We start from the raw sequence: 24395 nt of genomic DNA, 5'->3' as shown, positions 1-24395 counted from the left end.
CGTGGGCTCCAGCCAATCGGCTTCGGACAAGTAGGAGTGGGAGGGAGACGCCGAGATAGACAAGATGGCGGCGGCTGGACAGGGCGGGAGGTCTGGTGGCGGCGGAGGCAGTACTGGGGCTGGCGGTGGCTCTAGCTGCGGGACAGGCAGTGGCCGCAGCGGCTTGTTGGACAAGGTGAGGAGACAACTCTGGGGGACGGCCCAGGCCAGCGGAGGCCTGGGGGGCGGCGAGCCCACCTTCCCATCACCGCCCCCCTTCTCTTCAGAGGTTTCTCGGGGGAGTACGGGTCTGGCCCACCATGGGAACCCGACGGGCGCTTACAGCCCGCTCCCTCCCCATGTCAGACCCGGGCTCTTTCCTCGTTAGGTCTTCTTTCCTTCTCGGACGCGCTCCTGGTCCTTTATTGCTGGCCACCACCGCTTCTTAGGATAGATGACCCCATTATTCTCACGTTTCCACGCGGCCGTCGCTCTCCCTCGGCGGTGCTGGGGCTCCTGCTCAATGTGCCCATTTCACCGACGGGGAAAGCGGAAGCCCGAAGGAATGAGAGCGTCCGCTGGAAGGCGGGAGTCCCTGAACTCCCCACCACGACTGCCACCCTTGCGTATCGCTAGGGGTTCAAGTTTCTGGGCGTTTTGTCACGGACACCCCGAATACTGCACTTAATTGAGTATTGACTTCCCCTGCTGGACCCCCAGGAAGCCTTTAAGATTTATCTTTTCTCTCGCCCCCCATTTCCCTCCCTTTCTGCCTCCAAGTGCTCTAGTCTAGGTGATCGAATTCGCGAGTTCGTTGCTTGTTCCTGCTTTGCCTCTTCCCCCCTCGCCCAGCCACGTTTTTAAAAACTACGGTCCTGGCAACAAGGGTTGAAAAGAAAAAAGGAAAACTCCGTTCTTGGGTTGTGCCTTCTTGTCCTTTGCAGAGCATAGCATCTTGGACGAAACAGTTGCATAGAGATCTGCGTCCCAGTCCTGGTTCTGCCTCCAATTAATTACTGTGTGACCTTGAATTATGCTTATTCTTCCTGTGTATTTGCTCATCTGGAAGGCGGGTTTCGCCTTAAGGTTCCTTTCAGTGCTCATTGTAGGGCCCTGGGCCAGTTTGATGAGAAATGTTAGGTGTGGGTCTTTTGATATAGTCGGTAGTCAGTATTTTTTACTTTAATTGAAAACAGCTTTTGGACTTCCCTGTGCCTGACACATGGTAGGTGCTGGAGAAATGAGTACGTATCCAATGGAAGGGTCCTGGTCTTTTTGCTTCTCTTTTGGTGTCATCGGTTTTGAATGACATAATTCTCACACTCTGAACCCTTCTTAAGGGACAGAATGTGTTCTGGGGGCTGGGTTCAGAGCACATTGCCCCCAAACATGCGAAAATGTTGGGACTTGATGGTCATTTTCATGCACAAATCCTGCCTTCCTGCCGGGTGAGCGCCTCACAGCCTGTGCTCACCCTATTGACTGCGTTTGCCTTTCCCTCTGTTTGGATTACCACCAGCAAACATTACGCTGGGCATTCTTTCTGCTAAGGTAGTGATCACTGAAAAGTGGATGGCATCCTGGTGTTATTGAAAGAACCTGGATTTGGGAATCATAACATGTGGGCTTTGAAGTAGCTACCTTCAGACTGTATGAATGCGTTGTTAACCTCACTACGCCTCCCTTTCTTCACCTGAAGTGTTAGGGTTTGGGGGAGAATCAAATGAGATGATATGCATTAATGATCTCCATAACCTGTAGTGTCTAATACACATGTGTGATGGCCTAGGAATAAATCAAGAATCCTGTTGTCAGAAAGTACTCCGTATTGCTGAGTATAGGACATGGGATACCCAGAATATTAAACATAGAAGTTTTTGGTGTATGTAGTTGTGTACTTTTTACAGAAGTGCAAATGAGAGAGAGAAAATGATCCCTGAGTTCTGATTGATAAGGGGGTAAGGCCCCAGGGGATGACCTCTTGTCTGAAGTGGAGCGGGGACTTTTTTTGTGGGGAGGGGACTTTTTTGTGGGGAGAGCGAGGGAAGGCATATACCAGTTAATGTCCTTGAGCAAAGGTACACAGATGGTGCCGGATGTTTCTTAGGTAGTGAGTTGATTGGACTGTTCTGTAAGAAACCTGTAGTGATGGGATTGAAGAGGGCATGGGCCCTAATTGGTTTGGCTCAGTGGATAGAGTATCAGCCTGCAGAGTGAAGGGTCCTGGGTTCGATTCCGGCCAAGGGCATATGCCTGGGTTGGCGAGTTCGTTGCTTGTTCCTGCTTTGCCTCTTCCCCCCTCGCCCAGCCACGTTTTTAAAAACTACGGTCCTGGCAACAAGGGTTGAAAAGAAAAAAGGAAAACTCCGTTCTTGGGTTGTGCCTTCTTGTCCTTTGCAGAGCATAGCATCTTGGACGAAACAGTTGCATAGAGATCTGCGTCCCAGTCCTGGTTCTGCCTCCAATTAATTACTGTGTGACCTTGAATTATGCTTATTCTTCCTGTGTATTTGCTCATCTGGAAGGCGGGTTTCGCCTTAAGGTTCCTTTCAGTGCTCATTGTAGGGCCCTGGGCCAGTTTGATGAGAAATGTTAGGTGTGGGTCTTTTGATATAGTCGGTAGTCAGTATTTTTTACTTTAATTGAAAACAGCTTTTGGACTTCCCTGTGCCTGACACATGGTAGGTGCTGGAGAAATGAGTACGTATCCAATGGAAGGGTCCTGGTCTTTTTGCTTCTCTTTTGGTGTCATCGGTTTTGAATGACATAATTCTCACACTCTGAACCCTTCTTAAGGGACAGAATGTGTTCTGGGGGCTGGGTTCAGAGCACATTGCCCCCAAACATGCGAAAATGTTGGGACTTGATGGTCATTTTCATGCACAAATCCTGCCTTCCTGCCGGGTGAGCGCCTCACAGCCTGTGCTCACCCTATTGACTGCGTTTGCCTTTCCCTCTGTTTGGATTACCACCAGCAAACATTACGCTGGGCATTCTTTCTGCTAAGGTAGTGATCACTGAAAAGTGGATGGCATCCTGGTGTTATTGAAAGAACCTGGATTTGGGAATCATAACATGTGGGCTTTGAAGTAGCTACCTTCAGACTGTATGAATGCGTTGTTAACCTCACTACGCCTCCCTTTCTTCACCTGAAGTGTTAGGGTTTGGGGGAGAATCAAATGAGATGATATGCATTAATGATCTCCATAACCTGTAGTGTCTAATACACATGTGTGATGGCCTAGGAATAAATCAAGAATCCTGTTGTCAGAAAGTACTCCGTATTGCTGAGTATAGGACATGGGATACCCAGAATATTAAACATAGAAGTTTTTGGTGTATGTAGTTGTGTACTTTTTACAGAAGTGCAAATGAGAGAGAGAAAATGATCCCTGAGTTCTGATTGATAAGGGGGTAAGGCCCCAGGGGATGACCTCTTGTCTGAAGTGGAGCGGGGACTTTTTTTGTGGGGAGGGGACTTTTTTGTGGGGAGAGCGAGGGAAGGCATATACCAGTTAATGTCCTTGAGCAAAGGTACACAGATGGTGCCGGATGTTTCTTAGGTAGTGAGTTGATTGGACTGTTCTGTAAGAAACCTGTAGTGATGGGATTGAAGAGGGCATGGGCCCTAATTGGTTTGGCTCAGTGGATAGAGTATCAGCCTGCAGAGTGAAGGGTCCTGGGTTCGATTCCGGCCAAGGGCATATGCCTGGGTTGTGAGCTCCATCTCCAGTAGGGGACGTGCAGGAGGCAGCCAGTCAATGACTCTCTTATCATTGATGTTTCAGTCTTTTTTCCCTCTCCCTTCCTCTCTGAAATCAAAGATAAATAAATAAATAAAAAGAGGGCATGGATTGCTTGAAGTAGCAGGAAGCTGTTGAAGGTTTTGAGATTAAAGTGGGTTTAGGAAAATTATTCAGATCGTTTGGAGAGGTAAAAATTAAAAGCCTTCTGGTAAGGCCTTATACCAATGGTTCTCAACCTTCCTAATGCCGCGACCCTTTAATACAGTTCCTCATGTTGTGGTGACCCCCCATTTCATTGTTACAAATTGAACATAATTAAAGCATAGTGATTAATCACAAAAACAATATGTAATTATATATGTGTTTTCCAATGGTCTTAGGTGACCCCTGTGAAAGGGTCGTTCGACCAGCAAAGGGGTCGAGACCCACAGGTTGAGAACCACTGCCTTATACCATAGTAGTTTATAGGGATTAGTGTAAAAAGAAAGACAAGTTTAAGTTCTAGTGTAGCATGTTAAAAGCTGCGTGGCTTTGGATAAGTTACTTGGTATTCCTGAATTTAAATTTTCTTATGTAAATATTGTGGATGCTCATCCTCCTATATAATAAAAGCCTAATATGCAAATTGTCCCCTTGACCGGGAGTTGGACCAGGAGACTGGGAGTTCCACCACTTGCTGTGATGTGCACTGACCACCAGGGAGCAGCACGGAACACAGCAGGCGTCGGTGACACTCTGTGACCTCTCCCAGGCTACCTGGGGGTGGGAGTGATGGGGACAGAGGTGCAGTGAGAATGCGGGGGTTTCCACTGAGCTCGCTCTCACTCCCACTGCTACCCGCCCCCAGGACGCCAGGGAAGCCCCACGCTCAGGTGCCAGGCTCCTGTGAGGAGCCCGTCCCGCCTCGTACCAGAGTGGCCTCTGGCCTCTTCTGCTTGAGCCGGGCAGCAGCCACCAGGACCGCAGGGGCTGGTCAGGCTCCTGTGGATTTGCACAGGAGCCAGTCTGGGAAGAAGGTCAGGAGAAAGCATGCTGCCCACCTGGCTTCCGTGCGGCACCGCTGGGCGGCCCAGAGACCCACACTACACCCAGTCTGCATCTCCTCATGGGGACTCAGGCGGGGCGGGGGGTGCTGCCTAGGGCCCAGAGGTCAGCTGGGACCTGCCCTTCCACACCAGATGCTCTTGCTTCGATCACCGGCCAGGCCTAGGGACCGCACCCATGCATGAATTTCTTGCACCAGGCCTCTAGTATATACATATTATTATAGGCTTGTTGTAAATATTAAATTGTATAATATTGGTAAATGTTCTTTGTAAAGGGCTATAAAAATAGAATGACAAGGTGATGAGAACTCCCAACTTGAATAACAGAAATAGACGAAAATAGACAAAGGAACACTTGGCAGAATTAACCAAGAAGTGATATAGAAATAAGTCAGGAGCTGTTTAGGCACTTTTGGAAAACTTCTTTTCTGCCCTACATTGAGTTATTCCCCTTCTGAATTCTCTAGCATTCATGGCACATGGGAATGAAAAAATTAAGTCAGGAGTTATTTAGGTACTTCCTTTTGGAAAACTTCATTGCTGCCTTACATTGAATTGTTCCCCTTCTGAATTCTCTAGCATTTATGGCACATGGGTATTAAGCTGTCACTTAATGTGACATACTGTCTTGTATTGTTATACCAATTTGTATTTGTCCATTTTCCCATGAGGGGTTCTGGAATAAGTACTTGCAGTATTGAATTAGGCAGAGAAAAAAACTTCCAATTTGCCACTTCAGTCTTCAGAAACAGTCTTAGAAGATGGTGCCTCAAGTTGTCTGAAAACTGAGGGTACTGTGGAAGAGAACATAGGAAAAAATATTCTCAGTGGAACAAGATCTGAATGAATAGAGAAACTTTCGCTCTGTGGGCATGAGGGGCTTACAGTATTTTTAATTTGATTTGTCTTGATTTTTTTGGAGGGTTTTTATTTTATATCCTCCAGCTGTAATTTCACTTGCCATAAACAAATGTAATAAAGCGATGCAAATGTACTTATAGCTTTCCCTCAGCAGATGTGAATTTCTGTTCCAGGGAACATGACTTTAAGAACAAAACACTTCCAGTTTCCTGGTCTTAAAAATAAGCATGCAAATATAATCTTCTAAACTCCATCACAGAATAACTTAGATCATTGCAATAAGTTATTTTGCCCAAAATACACCAAAACATCTTGTTCTACCTAGCAGGCTATAAAGAAAAATTGCTTGCTTAATTTGTTTTGGCTATTACAATTAATGTTATATTAAATCATTCTTTCCAGAAACTAAATCCTTTCTGTCTCCTGATGGGATTTGTTTTGGCTGTTAAACTGTGGTATTAAACCATGCTTTCTAGAAGCTATATCCAGACCCTTTTAACCTCATAGGTGGATTTCTGTCTCCTGGTTGGACTATCAAGCTTAATCTTAAAGTCCAGCTTTTGTATCTTAGTAATTGAGAACACAGGCTCTGGAGCCAGGCCATCTGTCTTTGAATCCTGCCTGCCACTTACCAGGTATGTTCTTGGGCAAGTTAGTAAATCTGTTTATATCCGTTTCTTCATCTTCAACGTGGGGATAATTATAGCATTTACCTTAAAAGGTGGTGTCTGGCACATAATAGGTACTCAACAAAATACATGTAGCTACTGCTAACTAGCAGTTATTCTGGGTATATTAGCTTTCTTAAAATATTTTTCATAACATGGTATGGAGACTGTCTACATCAGACCCCCTTGGAATCCTGGTTAAAAATACAGATTTTTGGACCTCATTCCAGACCTGAGTCAGATTCTCTAGATGTGGGGCCTGGACATCTGCGTGTTTTCACACATAGCTATTTATTTCCTCTACATTTTAACAATTACTTCTGGGTTGAGAACTACTGTCCTAGATGACTTTTTAAATCTCTTCTGGTTCTGACATCTTAAGTTTTTTTTTTTTTATTTGTTTATTAACTATTCTGCTTAATCAATAGTGTTTTCTCTAAAATGCTTTAATGAAGAGATCTTGAAGCTCATTTGTTCCAACCTCCTCATTTTGTAGACATGGATACAGTTGGAGAGGGGAAAAGAAGCAACTTGCCCAAGACCACACAGTGAGTTAGTGTCAATCTAGAACAGCGGTTCTCAACCTGTGGGTCACGACCCCTTTGGCGGTGGAACGATCCTTTCACAGGGGTCGCCTAAGACCATCCTGCATATCAGATATTTACATTACGATTCATAACAGTAGCAACATTACAGTTATGAAGTAGCAACGAAAATAATTTTATGGTTGGGTCACAACATGAGGAACTGTATTTAAAGGACCAGAAGGTTGAGAACACTGGTCTAGACTATATAATCTTATATAACTCAATAAAAATCCCAATTTTAAAAAGAATAAAAGAATACGTGAATAGCTCCACAGAAGATATATAGATGGCCAATAAGCACATGAAAAGAAGCTCAACATATTAGTCATTAGAGAAATTCAAATCAAAACCACAATGAGATACCACTTTACACCCACTGGTCTGACTATAATAAAAAATAAAAAAAATATTGTTGGTGAGGAGGATGTGGAGAAATTGGAACCCTTTTACATTGCTGGTGGGAATGTAAAGTGATGCAGCTACTTTGGAAAACAGCATATCAGTTCCTCAGAAACTTAAACATAGAGTTAACATATGACTCGGCATATTCCACTTCTAAGTATAAACCCAAAAGAATTGAAAATATAAGTCTTGCATGAAAACATGTATGCAAATTATAATAGCATTCTTCACAATAGCCAAAAGGTAGCTACAACCCAAGTATTCCCCAAGTATTTGTTGATAGATGTATGTATAAACAAAATATTGTATATCCATGCAGTAGAATATTTAGCTATATAAAGGAATAAAGTACTGATAGTTATTACAACCTGGATGAACTTTCAATACATTATGTTGAGTGAGAGAAATCAGTCTCAAAAGGCTGCATATTGTATGATTCCATTTAGTATATAAAATGTCTAGAAAGGGCAGATCCATGCAGACAAAAAGTAGATTAGTGGTTGCCAGGGCTGAAGGGAGGCTGGGAAGGGAGTGACTGCTTATGGCAGCGGTTCTCAACCTGTGGGTCGAGGCCCCTTTGGTGGTTGAACGACCCTTTCACAGGGGTCGCCTAAGACCATCGGAAAACACATATATAATTACATATTGTTTTTGTGATTAATCACTATGCTTTAATTATGTTCAATTTGTAACAATGAAATTGGGGATCACCACAACATGAGGAACTGTATTAAAGGGTCGCGGCATTAGGAAGGTTGAGAACCACTGGCTTATGGGTATGAGGTTTCTTTTTTGGGTGATGAATGTATTCTGAAATTAGGTAGTGGTGATAGTCACACAACCTTGTGAGAATAATTTAAATTTAAAAAACAACTGAATTGTACATTTTAAAATGGCAAGTTTTACAGTATGTGAATTTTAAATTTTAATTTAAACTTAAAATTTCTATAGTGCTTATTGAGTAACGTATGAAGCTTCAAATTATTGATATTATTATTAACTTCGTATTCACCATTTTGTAGCTCAGTGATATCACAGAAGTTAGTAACTTCCATTTGCCCAGGTCCCTTTTTTGGCTATTGTCTGCACCATTTCTCTGCTGTGGCCTCCCTCTTGTGAAATCTCAGTAGTAGTTTTTCATATTACTCACTCAACCTTTCAGTAATATTTGACTCATTGATCACTTTCTTCTTGAAATATTTTCTTTATGTGGCTTCAAGAACACTTCTTGCTCTTGCTTTTCTTCCTCCTTCACTGGTCTCTCTGTTAGTTATTTATTTATTTAGTCTTCTTCCTGGCCTGTAAACATTGGCAAGTCTCTGGCCCTCTTCTCTATCTACACTCATTCCAAAGAGATACCCAGTGTCATGGCTTAAATATAATCTGTAAGTTGATGACTTCCACATTTCTATTTCCAACCTGGACCTCTCCTCTGATCCCTAGACTTATATATCCAACTGCCTACTTGCCATCTCCGCTTAAATGGTCTAATATATATTTCTATTTTATATGTGATAACTATATAATAATATTACTGCTATAAATACTGCTACGTTTATAGCCTTGTATATTATTTCATGTCGATGTGGATATGGAAAAATGTCCAGAAGTGGGAACTTGAATCCAAGGTGCTAAGTTGTCTTCTATAGGTGTTGTATCATTTTGAATTTCTGCCAACAATGTGTGAGAGAATCACTTGCCTCTAAGTAGCACAGTATTTGGTAACCTTTTTCAGCCTCTGCAGATGAGGGAAATTGAAGCAGGGTTTGTTCAAACGTCACAACTCACTTGTGATATAACTTGGTTTTTCATTCAAAATGTTCTTTCCAACAGATTACACTGGATTTGCTGTTTTCCTATAGTTAAAACATGCTGGTAAAACATAAAAGTTGTTTGCCGATGAAGATACTAGTATATTAAAGGAGACCTTCCTCATTTTATTAGTGTCTGAAAGTTCATAGATATATATTCCCCGAATTTTGTGGTCACAAATGAAAGGATAACCAAGTGGAGATCTTTTCTATACTCACATTTGGGCAGAACAGGAATGGGATATGTGAGTTCACACTGTAGTCTCTAGCCCATGTAAGTGTTGTGGTTTTGGGCTTATAGATTTTTTTTTAATATATATTTTATTGGTTTTTTTACAGAGAGGAAGGGAGAGGGATAGCAAGTTAGAAACATCGATGAGAGAGAAACATGGATTCAGCTGCCTCTTGCACGCCCCCTACTGGGGATGTGCCCGCAACCCAGGTACATGCCCTTGACCGGAATCGAACCTGGGACCCTTGAGTCCATAGGCCGACGCTCTATCCGCTGAGCCAAACCAGCTAGGGCAGATTTTTGACTTCTCAGCATGGAGACTGGCAACATCCTGAGCACCACCTGATTCTAGTGACACTAGACTCCTTCACCTTCATTTCTAAGTGTTCTGTCTTTTAGATGTCCAACATCAGAAGAGAAAGAGTAAATGGTACTATACTTAAGAGTGTCCTTAAGGAAGTAGTTCATTTTACTTTCAGTAAGATGCCATATTTCTTGATGAACAACTCTTTATTTTACAGTGGAAGATTGATGATAAGCCTGTAAAAATTGACAAATGGGATGGATCAGCTGTGAAAAATTCTTTGGATGATTCTGCCAAAAAGGTACTTTCTTGAGGTGGGGGTCTATTAGTGTGTGTACAGCTGATGGTTCATCTGCAGGATCTTTTTCTTCTATCACTTGGAATGACCTTAGTTTTCCAGTGTTAGGAATTGAGCCTTATAGTGTATGTGGGGGAGCGTGTGAAAAAATATAAATGTTAGCTACCTAACACCCCTCTTCAAGTTCTCTAACATTTCAACGTCAGAAAGCTGTTACTCTGTTGTTTTTAGGTTAATTAGCTAAGAGCCAAGAAGGTTGAGGGAATATGACACATTGATCCATGATTGGTCATCTCTCTAATTATTTTAGTTTCATCCAAGGGAATAAGTTGAGGATTTTAAAAAAATGTATGAGAAGTTGATGAACTTTTTCTCTGGGATCTGTTATAAACAGCTTGAGTCCTTTTGCTTGGAATGATAAAATTCTGATTAGAAACAACTACTTGGTAATTTATATGATTCCAATATAGCTTTTATCATGGAAATTAAGAGTAAAAGCAGGTTCTAGGAAGGAAGCATTCCTGTTAGCCTGATTCCTTGTTCTTCTCACTAGGTACTTCTGGAAAAGTACAAGTATGTGGAGAATTTTGGTCTAATTGACGGTCGCCTCACCATCTGTACCATCTCCTGTTTCTTTGCCATAGTGGCTTTGATTTGGGATTATATGCACCCTTTTCCAGAGTCCAAGCCTGTTTTGGCGTTGTGCGTCATATCATATCCTTTATTTATACTCAGGTTTGTTTTCTAGTGACTATTTTAAAATCTTTACTGTTTACCTCCCTGTTTCCTACAAAAAACAAACTTTGATCTGGGAGTCTGCCAATGTTAGAATTTAATATTATCAGCTATGGAAATCTGTAAATTTATCTAGTAATTATCACTGACATTTTAGATTTAATATGTTTATTTTATCGTTAATTCTATTTAGTTATTAATAGAGGTCATAATCCAGGTGTGAGCACCTGATAGCAAAACACAATAATAATGACCTAGTTCTTATTTCTAGTCTAGAACTTCTCCCATTAGACCAGGTTGCTTCAAGCCACTCATACCAGGATATTAGGAAAGGATCAGATGTTGAAGGTTAGATCTGTGTCAGGTTTCCTTGAAGCTGGGAGGCTGGACTGGGAGTTACTGAGCATGAGGTATATAGGTGTGGCTTGTGTAACAGTGGACATAAGAACCTATTGTGGAACTAGAGAAACCTGGGTTCGAAATCCAGGTGGTTTTGTGATCTTGTGCTAATAATAACTCTTTTTTGGAACTGTTTGAATTTGCTCATTTATAAATATGGGTAATATACACTCAGAATTATCATTTTGGTAGGCAGCTTACTTTTCTTAACAGTGTTACCACAATCTGAAATATTTCTAAAGTCTTCACTTTGGGAATTTCTCTTCAAAGATATTTTGCAAGCCATTTAATAAATCAGGTTCTGGTCAAAAATGCTATTATCCAAATTGATTCCAAATCATAGTCCCCAGACATGGCATCTACAAATCATCTCATTATGAAATTTTTCACTATACTTTCCTGCCTCTCACTGTCATAAAATTTAAATTATACAGTGTATACAAAGCTCTTATGCCAATTTCTGGCACATAATAGGTTCTCAAAATAGTTAATACTGTCAAAAACTGAATATAATAAGTTCCATGTATATGAAGTAATTGTTCTTATAGTAAGTTAATCTGAAGTCACTTATCTTCTCTTTTAATGACTCATGAAATTGGTTGAGTTTGGTTAAGTTCACTGTAATTATTAGGTTTGTATTTTATAGAGAAAGAAGCCCAAGTCTTGACAAACTAGGTAACAGGATCTTCTTATACATGTTATCATTGAACAGAAAAAAATGAGAGCTGGTTTATGCCCTTCCCTTTTGAATTTCCCCTTTGAACAGAAAAGATAAGAGCTGGTTTTCTTTCTTCCCCTTTGAAGTTCCCCTTTGAAGTATTCTAACCTGAGAGCCTTGCTTCTCTTGGTATATAGACATAAGGATGAAAATGAAATGGCTAAATATTCAGTGTTTTTACAGCAAGACAGAAATCTTTAGTGGTTTTTGTAGCCCTTGCTTGTCAATATGTGTTAGTTCTCTTTTGTGAGTATGTTTGTGTGTTTTCCCCTTAACCTTATTCGAACCTATTTTGTGATGATGGGGATCCTGACCATTTATACCTCATATAAGGAGAAGAGCATCTTTCTCGTGGCCCACAGGAAAGATCCTACAGGGATGGATCCTGATGATATTTGGCAACTGTCCTCCAGTCTCAAAAGGTATGACTATCCTCACAGATTCTTAAATCCTGGTGTTGGCTTTTCCCTGGGTGTTGAGTCATTTTCAGCAACAGACTATTGTATGCCTACTCTATGCAGATCATACTAGTCATGTAAAATGAAGAAAGGATTATGAATGATCTATAAAGTTTTTCTTAGCATTGCAGTTCTGATCTTGCATTATCACAGATATGCTCTGAGGATTAACTCCGGGAGAAAGTACTTCGGTGGAGAATGAAGAATTATTCTCTTTTTCCTGTGGCTAATTAACTGAGTTAATTAGGGTGCAGACTTATAAAGGCCAAAGGTGTAAAGTCAGTTATCTTTGAAGAATCCCATTAGCTTCCATTTCTTCTTTGCAAACAGGAATCTCTGAAGCAATGTACCAGGCAACTCAGAGAAGGACAATTCAGTCTGTTTCTGACCAGCAGTAGGTATAACTTTGTCCAGCTGACAACTGAGATCTTTCTAGGTATCTAGAATAGGGTTCAAATTCCAGCTCATCTATTTCCAGCTGTGTGACTTCTGGTATGTCATGTAAACTATTTGAGCTTTAGGAGGGTCAAAAATGACTTGTAGCCTTGTTCAGAAAATAAGTTACTAGTTATAATAATAGCAAATTTCTATTGAGCATGTAGTAGTTATTGTGCTCAGTGCATTATCTCATATAAACCTTAGAACAACTCCTTTTTAAAATAAGAACACAGGCCCAAAGAGTTCAGTTAATTCTTTCAGGGTCATACAGCTCAAAAGTGAATTCCACCAGATATTCCAGCACACACCTGAGCCAAGAATTCATGCTCTTTTTTTTAAGATTTTTTAAATTGATTATTTTTTTAGAGCTGAAGGAGGGGTGGGGGGAGAAACATCAGTGTGAGAGCAGAACATCGATTGACTACTTCCTGCATGCCCCCTACCAGGGATTGAATCACAACCCAGGCATGTGCCCTGATCGGGAATCAAACTGGCAACCTTTCGGTGCACAGAGTAATGTCCAACCAACTGAGCCACATCAGCCAGGGTAGAATTCATGCTCTTAGTCATAATCCTAAAAACATAGTACAGTTTCTAGCATGTAGTAGGCTCTCATATTACAAGTACAGTTATTCACAAATAGAAGGTAAGTACAGCATCAGTGTTAAAAAGCTTCTCATTACCAACTTGTGGAGATGCCTGTGAAGAGAAGCAGACCTTCCTTCTGATGTTGCAGCTGAGTTCTTATCTCCTCCTGGCAGTGCTCCTAGCTGCCATTTTGGCCTGTGCCGGGACACTGAAACACAGCTGCAGAATTCTAGATCCTAATATCATCTTGATTTCATTATTTTCATTCTGACTTGTCTTTCTTAAGCAGCTTTATTGAAATATAATCCACCTACCATACAGTTTACCCATTTAAAGTGTATACAGTTCAGTAGTTGCTAGTGTATTTACAGATATTTGCAGTTGTCACCACAATCAATTTTAGAACATGTTCATCACCTCACAAAGAAAGCTATACCCTATCCTCCCATTCCCCACAACCTTAAGTAACCACTGTTCTACTTTCTGTCACTATAGACTTTCTTGTTTTGGATATTTCATATGAATGAATCTTATAACATGTGTTTTCTTTTGTAACAAGCTTCTTTCACTTAGCCTAATGTTCTCAAGGTTCATCTGTGGTGTAGCATGTGTCAATATTTCATTCCTTTTTGTGCTGAATAATGCAATACACAGCATGTATATATTGCTTTTTGCTTACCCATTTATTAGTTGGTGGACATTTGAGTTGTTTCCATCTTTTGGCTGTTATGAATAATGGTGCTCTAAACATTTGTGTACATTTTTGTGTGGACATGCATTTTCCTTTTTTGGGTAATATACCTAGGAGAGGAATTGCTGGATCCAATTTTAACTCTTTTTAAATTGGTTGAGGAAATGCCAGATGGTTTTCCAAAATAGCTGCACCATTTTACAATCCCACTAGCTTTGTATGAGGGTTCTGATTTTTCCATATTTCCTGCTGATTTTTACCAATTGCCGCATTATTGGTGTCTCTGGAGAGGAAATAATGCCACCTCTTTTCCTTCTGATTGCAGTTAAATATAGACCCACTTCTCTTTACTTGAAGAAAGCTTCTGGTTCATTGATAGTCTCTCTAACATAGCTCTTTCCAGAAATCTTAGTGGTTGATGATTCTAGTACTTCAGCCTCTCTCAGTTTTACTTTCTCTTTTCTGGTTGGTTATCTTGTTTTCTAGGAAGTCTTACACACACACACACACACACACACACACACACACACACACCCGCCCAGAGAGGGAGGGAGAGATAGAAACATCAATGAAGAGAGAATCATTGATTAGCTGCCCCCTGCATGCTCCACACTGGGGATCGAGCCCGCAACCCAGGCATATGCCCTGACTGGGAATCGAATTGCAACTTTCTGGTTCATAGGTCGATGCTCAACCAGTGAGCTACGCCGGTTGGGCTCTACCAAGTCTTAAGCACTTTTTTCCCTGGTCATATACTAGACCTTGCTATTACTGATAGGTAAGTACCTTCAATAATTTCAGTTTTAATTATCCCACTCTCCGGCCACTGCTTCGTATTTTTCTAGTCTATCTCCTTGTAGTTTTCTTGTCCTAACAGTTCTTCAGCTCCATTGGCTTCCATTGAGTCTGCCACCTTTTCACTTTACTGTCCCTCTTCCCCTCACTTTCTCCTTACCCAGCTTAGATTCCATGGCATTTCTATAGTCCAGTTACTCTCTCACTGTCTAGGATCTTTCATACCTTCTCTATCTTCAATCCTCCTTCTCTCCTCCTGCACCTTTACTCTCAGTCTCTTTTGTTCCTGAGAAGATAGAAGCAACGGGAAGTCTCTCATCACTACCTGCTCATCATATTCCGCCTTTGTAAGTTCCTGTCTGATGCTGACTCTACATTTGTCCACTAGATTCTTACCCCTTCTCGTCGACTTGATGTTTCTCCTTCTGCTGAATTATTCTTTCTAACATACAAACACGCTGTCATTTCATTTCTCCCAACTAAAAAAAGTTGTTTTCTTTCTCCTTACTCTCCTCGCACAGTGTTCCCATTTCTCTGTCCCCTTGTCCTCTTCTCCCATTTTATCTTCTGATCTGCTCCTCTTTACTTCTCTTTCCTCATCGTACTTGACCTATCAGCAGCATTTGACACAGTGGATCACTCTCTCCTTGTTACACTTTCTTTTTAAAACAGGCTTCTAGGATACATACCATAATCTTCTAATTTTCTTCTTACTGTAATGTCGGTTTCTTAGTCCTATAATTCTTCATTATTCCCTTTCTCTAAATTTGAGATGCGACCAGTGCTTGTTCCCAGCACCTCTTCTCTATATTCACTCATTAAGTGTAAACTTACTAGACTTTCAAGACTTTAAATACCATCTATATGATGAAGATCTTTAAATCTGAGTTTTCATCCTAGCCCTCTACTCTGAATTCCCAGTGTATCCCAGCTTTCTATTTAACACTGGATCCTAATGAACATCTCAAAATGAACACATCTAAAACATAACTCTGCTATCCCTCATTTAAACCTGCCTCAATAAATGGCAACTCCATCCTTCTAATTACTTAGGTCAGAACTCTGACTTCACTTCTCTCTCTCAGTTCTTCCAACAAATCCTGTCAGCCCTACCTTCTAAGTATATTCATTCTGACCACTAAACATCTCCACTGCTACCATCATCTCTCAATTAGGCTACTGTAATAATGTCCTAATGGACCTCTGCAGCTGCTCTCCCTGCCCATAGTCTATTCCCAGTACAACAGGCAGAGTGATCATTTTAAAACTTAAGGCAGATCAACTCAATCCCCTGCTCAAAACTCTTACTCATAGGAAAAAACAAAACAAAAACAAAAACTGAAAAATTAAGCATAGCTTGGAAATCTATACTTATTTATTTTCTGCACCCCATACACATGCACACACCCCCCTCATCTCTTGTGGCTTTTAGCCTCCTACTCTATTATGTTCTTTCTTATTGGTCTCTTTTCTGTTCTTCGTGCATTCCAGGCATGTTCTTGTCTCAGGACCTTTGCATTTGCTGTTTCCTCTGCCTGGGCTAGTCTTTTTTCAGGTAGCTTGTTTTATTACCTACTTTAGGGCTCTGCTCAAGCATCGTATTTTTTACTTTATTGTTGGTTTCCTTACACACACTAAAGTTCTCAAAGACAGGTTTGTCCTTGTGTTTACTGCTCTATGTCCTTAGCATGTAAAACTGCCTGACATGCATAGTTGGGGCTGAATAAAATATTTATTGAATTAGTGATTAACTATTTCTAAAATGCATTAGATCACAACTCATCAGATCATGTTCTGCCATCAAAGCCATGGAACTGCCAATGGAACTGGATCCAAATGTCCAAATATTGGTGTGATATCAGCAGTAGTTGGTCTTCACTCCTAGCTCACCAGGTGTGACAAATAACTGGCTAGATGACAGTGACTAAGTTATGATTTTTTTTCAGCACTGGTTAATGATAGGCACTGTTTTAACCATGACAGTGATCCTGAAAAGTAGGTGGTAGTTTTCCTATTTTAAATGCATAGGAACAGGCTAAAACAACTGCTTCCTTTAAAGGTAATTCCAGCCTGACAGTCCATTGAATCTGCCCTAATTAAATGGAGGCAGAAACAGGTGGCAATAGGGGAAGACTGTCAGCCCGCCAGAGGTTGATGTTATAAACCAGCCGTGGGCAAACTACGGCCCGCGGGCTGGATCCGGCCCGTTTGAAATGAATAAAACTAAAAAAAAAAAAGACCGTACCCTTTTATGTAATGATGTTTACTTTGAATTTATATTAGTTCACACAAACACTCCATCCATGCATTTGTTCCGGCCCTCCGGTCCAGTTTAAGAACCCATTGTGGCCCTCGAGTCAAAAAGTTTGCCCACCCCTGTTATAAACCTTTCTGAATGGATGGAGATAGTAAAGGCCTTCAAGATTCCTTAAGGTGTAGCTAAGGAATCTCCAGAGTTCATGGAGCAAAAGAACATCCCTTGCCTAGCATCAGGGTAGAACATGGAGCTAGACTGATTACAGGGTCTAAGGATTGAGCAGCCTGGAATTGGGGAGCACCTGTGAAAACAAAGGTTCTTCATTTACTTATAAAAATGTGATTGCCCAGCAAGTGCCAAGCTAAGAATAGAATACAAAAAAGACAAACATTTTTCCCTTAAGAATCTCTGAGTCCAGTGAAGAATACAAATACAAAAAAAAGAGAAAAGAATACAAATACATAAACATTATTTCTATAGGTAATTTCATTGATAGCATGGGAGCCTGTCATTGAACTTGGCATATGATAGGCACTCAGTATTTTACTATTGATTGATGGTGCTGTGGAAGACAAGGGGGAGACATCTGACCTAATTTGGGAAGGCTTTCTCAGAGAAGTTTAAGACCTGATATTAACAAACTAGAGGCCCAGTGCACAACATTTGTGCACAGGGGGGTGGGGAGGAGGGGGAGAAGTTCCTCAGCCCGGCCTGCACCCTTTTGGGGGAGCTGCCGGCAGGCGGACATCTCCTGAGGGGTTCTTAGCGCCACCTGGGAAGTGGAAGAGGCTCCCACCACTGCCACTGTGCTTGCCAGCTTCGAGCCTAGCTTCTAGCCTAGCTTCTAGCTGAGTGGTGCTCCCCCCCATGGGAGCGCACTGATCACCAGGGGGCAGCTCCTGCATTGAGCGTCTGCCCCCTGGTGGTCAGTGCGTGTCATAGCGACTGGTCGTTCTGCTGTTCAGTCGATTTGCATATTAGCCTTTTACTATATAGGATGGGAACCAGTCAGTTGAGATTGGAGAGAAGTGGCTACTAGGAAGACACTTCTAGCACAAGTAATAAAGTCCAGAGGTGAGAGAAGATGTTCCATATGGCTTAACAGTTTATGACAAGATAAAGGAGGTACACAGTAATTAAATCAGGAACACAAAGCAACACCTATGAATCAGCATTTGTATCTTGAAGGCAGTTTTTTGAGAGAAATCTTTGTGTAGGCTTCTCACCTCTATTCTTCGAAAATACTTGGTGCTCTGCTTTTACTGGGTGAATCTCTTCCTTTGGTTTTTTATGGTTTTTGATTTATTGTTTTTGCTTAGGTTTGATGACAAATACACTCTGAAGCTGACCTTCATCAGTGGAAGAACAAAGCAGCAGCGGGAAGCTGAGTTCACCAGGTCCATTGCTAAGTTTTTTGACCACAGCGGGACACTGGTCATGGATGCATATGAGCCTGAAATATCAAGACTTCATGACAGTCTTGCCACAGAAAGAAAAATAAAATAACCAATTCTAAAAGCAGCCATCTTTTTGCAAGATCATGCAAAATTATGGAGTGAAAAGGAAAGAAGCAATGTAAAAAATGTTAAATGTTACTGTTTTGTCCTGAAATTTAGTCCATTCTGGATAAATAGGATTTTCTATCTGAGATATGAGAAATTATAGCTCTGATATCTAGCTGTAGCTTCCTTGGTCTGCTGATTACACTGTTTTCTTTTGCTTTTCTGGAGAAGCATTTTTGCTAAAAACTGAACAGACTTTCTCCTTCATATCTAGCAGAATAGTATAGCTTTGTGCCATGCAGAGTATTAAGACTCAGTTTTTAAAATTGTCAATCTGTTGCTGACTTTATTGTGTTAATTCCTGTTTCAATAGCTGTTTTAATTGTATCCTTAACTCAGGATACAATTACTTGTATACATCTTCACACACCATTTTTTTGTGGTGTGTATATATCTGACGAGGTGAATTGGGGAAAAAACCCAGCTTTTTAATTTGTTTAAAATAGACCCTCTGCCTGTTACATTTTGTGTGCTCTTAACCGATTAAAGAAGCCAATGACATTTTTAGTTTTATATTGTCTATGCTTTTCACTAGTATATCCCTGTTGATTTGCTGATTTGTTTGTGTCCTTTATTAACTGCCATTTTCTAAAATTTTTTTCAATAAAAAGAAGATTTGAAAAAATGGAGTTTTTGATGGTTAGTTTTGATGGATGGAAGAATAGAGCAGCAAGTGTTAACAGTCTTACTCTACCGTAGGTTTCTTTCATTCTAGGCTGTTTTATTGGTCAGAGACCCCTAAGAACCTGTAGTGAGGAACTGGTAACTTTCCAGTGATAACAATGACATTCAGTACTTACTTTGTGTCAGGTAATGTACAGGTATTAACTCAGTAATGCTCACAATGATCCTAAGAAGTAGTTGTTATTATTATTATTATTATTATTATTATTATCCCCATTTTATAGCCTGAGGGAAATGAGACACAAAAAGTTAGTGATAGAACTGGGATTTAAACCTGGGTAGTCTGGCTCCAAAATTGTGAACATCTTCTTTTCCAGTATTTTCCTGTGGTAGAGAAGAACTCAGCACTTGCCTAGATCCTGTGAGCTATAATGATATTGTCCCTCTATCCTTACAAAAGTAAATTCTTGCTGAACCTAGTTCCTAAAACTATATTCACTTTATAAAACATCATGCTTATCACGTTTTGCTCTTTGACTTGGGAATGTTGCCCCCTATCTAGTGTCACACCAAGGGGTGTGGAACATCAACAGGTGGGAGTTTTATTCCTGACAAGCTGGGTAAGTCATGTAATTCTCTGAGCTTCTAGGGCCCTCTACTCCCACAACCCTTTTTAGATGATAGTTCTATTCTGTAAGCTGTTCTGTCAGCTTTTGAAAGAGTGTAATTGGATAATTGTATTTTCACAATGAATGAGTTAGAGTTACTGTTAGACACGGGGGGGTCCCAAGACTTGTGTTTGTAGATAGGGAATAACCCTCTCCAAGATGATTTCTTGGAGTCTTGCATACTTGGGTATACCTTTTTCTTTACATATATAAACATGTTATCTTCACTTTTTTTTTTTAACTTTTACTTTTTATTGAAGGAAATGAGAAAATTACAGAGACAATGCATGATGCTTGGAAGAATGGCAACTATTGGTTTGTCTCATAGCCAACCCCATCCTATATTCTATCATGCCAACATTAGATCCATTTAGAGATGAGTAACTATCTCAGAATTTTTTTGCAATGGGCCTTGGCTGCTGTAAGGGAGCTTGACCCTTGGGGGGAGAGTTCCCTTTGACAGACTCTTGTAGGAACCATTGATGAGTATTGAATAATACTCTGCCTGGATTTGGTTTATAATGCTATTGAAGGTGACCCACTGAAGAATGAGAAACTGCTGGGAGGGGCAATCTGTCACGAGCCCCGAGTATTCCACTTGGAAGACTTCAGAGTGTCAAAACAAAGACACTTTTCTTTGGGGCCACAAACTAGAATTATTGCTGTTAATTCAACTGTCTGGGTCACTCATGTAGATGCCCTCAGTGGGGGGCCGTTATTTGATAAGACCAACTGGGATCAAGCTGCTGCTGATGGATCCTGTACTACTCAGATTGCCACCATTGTTGCCTGGATCAATCATACCAGACGTGGTATTACACCCACCATAGTAGCCTAGGCACAAAGTAAAACACTTACGTTTCTGATGCAGAGGCTACTGCTGCATGCCAGACTGTGACTCCTTTCAAAAGTCCTGTTTGTCTAGCCTTGAGTGAGACCACATAGCACAGGGCATGGCCGTCACCCACTCTTGGCTATTTTACTATATCGGACCTTTGGCTCCCTCTGGGGGTTATCAGTAGTACCTCACCACTGTTGACATGTTTTTCAGGTTAGTGTTGCTTTTCTAGTTCAGTCAACTCCAGCTACACTATTTTGGTCTTCAAACTAATCTGTCTCATGTTTTTGGTTATCCTGATGACATGCAGTTGAACGGTGGTGCAACTGTTATTGCAAAAGCCACTTAATGGTGGGCTGACAGTCCAGGTATTTGATGGACCTTTAACTCTTCCATCCAGAGGAATTTAGTATTGTTGACTGTTGGAACAGCCTATTTAAAAAATGTACTCAGAAGATTTCTGACCCTACCTCTCTAACCCCATCCTGGTCAATACATTTTAGTAAGGCAGTTTGGTCACTAAATATGGCTGTCCACTGAAAGCAATCACTTCCTCTTGATGGCTATATTAGAGTTCTCTGAAGAAACAGAACAAATAGGATATGTGTGTGCATATATAAAGAGCTGTATTATAAGGAATGGGCTCATGATTATGGAGTTGGAGAAGTCCCATGATCTGCTTCTGTAAGCTGGAGAACCAGGAGACCCAATGATATCATTCCAGTCTGAGTCAGAAGGCCTGCAAACCAGGAGTAAATTCTAGTCCAGAAGCAGAAGACTGATGTCCTAGCTTGCAAACAGGCAGAGTGAATTCTACCTTACCCTGACTTTTGTTCTATTCTGGCCTCCAACAGATTGGAAGAAAGCCCACCAACATCTCAGAGGGCAGTCTGCTTTACTGAGAGCACTGATTCAAATGGTAATCTCATCCGGAAACACTCTCAAACATATCCAGAATAATGCTTAACCAAATATTTGGGGGTCTCGTGCTCCAGTCAAGTTAAGACATAAAATTAATTATAGTTGCTTACTGAGTAATGATCAGAATGAGGGGTTGGGGAGTGTTGTATAGATTTATTTTGAAAATTCAGTATTCTGATGCCCTGACTGGTGCTGGGTATGTTTTCTTTGCCCTAACAGCATCTCCGGGCCAACCTGGTTGCCACACCCTTCAGGTGGCACCTTAGCCAAAGGGAGGCCTTAAGTATTCACATTTAATTCTGGTTTAGCCACCTGGATTCTTTTGTTGGTTTGACATGGTCATAGATATAACATTTGGAAAATGAGTCATTCTTGGAGCCTTCCTCTCAGAGGAGAATGGCATAGTAAAACTCCCCCAAACTGTTGTAAGCTCCCTAAACTTAACTGATTGCTGGTTTTGCCATCCTCACTAGGTGACTCAGATCGCAATTTGATAGCCATTTCCTTTAATCTACTGAGAAGTCTATTGGAAAAATCAGTACTTTCAGCTCCTATACTTCCATGCAAAATATGTCACAACTTCCAAAACCTCCTACCACCCTTGTAGCTATTAGTCATACTATGGGGAGGACAAATGCCACCTGGCTGGTTGTGTAGGCATGTTGGACAGATTGGACTAATTGCCATTAGGCAGTCTTTCCAAAATAAGGACTGGTTTCAATTATTCTAAGTGAACTGAGAGCTCTGAGGCCTACCAGGTGGCCATGAGGCCACATTAGGGACCGTCAACCTGTATTCCCTGAGAGATGTAGGTGCCATTTGGGAGGCCCCAACAATTGTAAACAGGGCATCATATATGCCCCCAGGATATCCCTGTGTGGAAGCCAGGCACAAACTTGCCTTTCTCCCTGAAAACATGGTGCCTTGCACCATAGGGAGGGCCTTAAGCAACTTTCAGGTGTTTAGGGAAGCATCACCAATAGACCAAGTAGTCATCAGGTAACTGTGGAGATTGGTCCAAAACAAGGGTATCCTTGGGTACAGGGGGAGCTTCCTGGAGGGGTGCTGACTCATTTATGCACACTCTGCAGGAGGTTATCCCTATCTTAAGGCTCATTCTACTAGAAACGTTGCTATGGAATTTGTTCCTGACCTTAGCTGAAGCCATCAGTGATACCACTTTAGCCCTGGAATACATTCAGGTGACCCTCAACTCACTAGCCAGTATGGTTATGGATGATAGAATTGTTCTCAACTTCCTTGTGGGCCAAGGTAATCTGGAATAGCCGATGTATCCTGTGTACCAGAATTAATACCTAGGCCAAGTACAAGGCCAATAAAGAAAGTAGAGAATACCATCTGGCTTTCTAAGGTAGACCTTGATGACTTACTGATGGCTTATGGTTGTTGGCACTGGGGGATGTTTTGTTTCTTTGTGTTTTTTTTTTTGTTGTTGTTTGTATTTCCAGCTGGTTTGGTCAAGATCCTTGGGTATAATAGAGGTCAAGTCTGCAGATTGATTTCATCCTGTTTCTTGGAGTTCAGTTGACAGTATCCTTAACTAAATGCTGTATGAGACCATTAGAATGGATTTGGTCCCCATTTTTGACAGATTAATCAGTGAGTGATGGTGCGGCATACTCAAAATTCATTAGAGGCCATCCATACAAAGTGCTGCGGAGGCTTGAATAGGAGTAACTATTTTAGCATGGGGGACTGAGAGGTCCTTATACAGGAAGTGAAACCTGTCTAATTTGCATCATGAAGTAGATCGTGAATAGGTCATGTGTGTCCATTTTACAGATGAAGAACCTGAGGCACAGAAATTAAATAACTTGCCAATGTCACTCAGCTAGGAAGTGGGAAGTCAGAATTGGAGCCAAGATCTCTTCACTTCCAAATCTAGAGATTTCTACTAAACCTCATTGCCTCAAGCATAAGACTGAACCATCAGCTAAAGAAGAATTGAGAGAAATATGGCATTAGTTTTAGGTATTTTTCTAAAATTGGCTTGGTGGTCCACAGAGTTGGTTGTGAGTTTGGGGAAGTCTGGTGAAGAACCCTAGCATTTTGTATAGGCTCATCTTTAAAAATGAAATATTTCAGACATAATAAGGTGTTTTTTAAATATATCTTTTTATTGACTTCAGAGAGGGGGAGAGAGAAACATCAATGATGAGAGAGAATCATCAGTGGGCTGCCTCCTGCACACCCCACATTGGGTGGGGATTGAGCCTGCAACCCAGGCATGTGCCCTGACGGGAATGGAACCCTTACCTCCTGGTTCATGGGTCGACACCAAACCACCAAGACACACTGGCTGGGTTTCAATTACTCATATAATGGACTCAGTTTTATTTTATTCAGTGAATTATAATCTAATACTATTCATATATATATATATAATTTACACACACATATATAATTTTATTTTTTGAGTAGGGGTGGCCCAATCCTCTGGCGCTCTGGTCCTTTTTGTGGAGTCCCCTCTGAGCTCTGAGGTCCGGAACCTTTGCTTGCCTCTCAGGCTGCCCAGGGAAGTTTTAGGCGGTGATACCTACCAACCAACAGAGCGGGGATAGAAAGCTGAAGAGGGGTGGGGGCAGGAAATGGAAGGGTGGGGCGGAGCCCGGGAGCTGCGCAGCCTTTGGGAGACGTGGCAGCACTGAACTTGGCCCTGCGGGTAGGTGGTCGAAGAGGAAGGGTCAGGTTCTTCCCGCCCCGGCTGGGACTGGGCTGGGGACTGAAGGGAGGATGAAGGGAGGAGGG

At 41.4% G+C, this 24395-nt stretch overlaps 2 protein-coding genes across 4 annotated transcripts in view; both read left to right on the top strand.

The window, feature by feature from the left end:
* The first annotated feature begins 44 nt into the window (after positions 1–44).
* SPCS2 (signal peptidase complex subunit 2) lies at positions 45–19200 on the top strand. 2 transcript variants are annotated; one of them, XM_005867065.2, is made up of 5 exons: positions 45–175; positions 9854–9937; positions 10488–10648; positions 12074–12208; positions 18333–19200. In XM_005867065.2, exons 1-5 carry the CDS (start codon positions 65–67, stop codon positions 18517–18519), a joined length of 678 nt encoding a protein of 225 aa, XP_005867127.1. In that variant the 5' UTR covers positions 45–64; the 3' UTR covers positions 18520–19200. The 2 variants fall into 2 exon arrangements, with proteins under 2 accessions (XP_005867127.1, XP_014395904.1); XM_014540418.1 differs by lacking the exon at positions 45–175 and adding an exon at positions 9744–9762.
* Positions 19201–24202: 5002 nt separating this feature from the next.
* Positions 24203–24395, top strand: part of NEU3 (sialidase 3 (membrane sialidase)) — a 16277-nt gene continuing 16084 nt past the window's right edge. The window contains exon 1 of one of the 2 annotated variants that reach the window (XM_014540416.1): positions 24203–24309. The gene's annotated coding sequence lies outside the window, so the exon portion shown is untranslated. The remainder of the gene's footprint in view (positions 24310–24395) is intronic. The other variant, XR_001362283.1, reaches the window with a different exon arrangement.

The sequence above is a fragment of the Myotis brandtii genome, unplaced genomic scaffold, assembly GCF_000412655.1.
Source record: "Myotis brandtii unplaced genomic scaffold, ASM41265v1 scaffold244, whole genome shotgun sequence".
Lineage (NCBI taxonomy): Eukaryota > Metazoa > Chordata > Mammalia > Chiroptera > Vespertilionidae > Myotis > Myotis brandtii.
This window is presented reverse-complemented; position numbering and strand designations above follow the sequence as displayed.

Bases quoted from the DNA above. Each gene is read 5' to 3' on its own strand.
- SPCS2 (XM_005867065.2), top strand. From the start codon at position 65: ATGGCGGCGGCTGGACAGGGCGGGAGGTCTGGTGGCGGCGGAGGCAGT. The intron at 10,649-12,073 runs ATATCCTTTATT...CCTTATTCGAAC, and splicing joins TTGGCGTTGTGCGTCATATC to CTATTTTGTGATGATGGGGA. The intron at 12,209-18,332 runs GTATGACTATCC...GTTTTTGCTTAG, and splicing joins CTGTCCTCCAGTCTCAAAAG to GTTTGATGACAAATACACTC.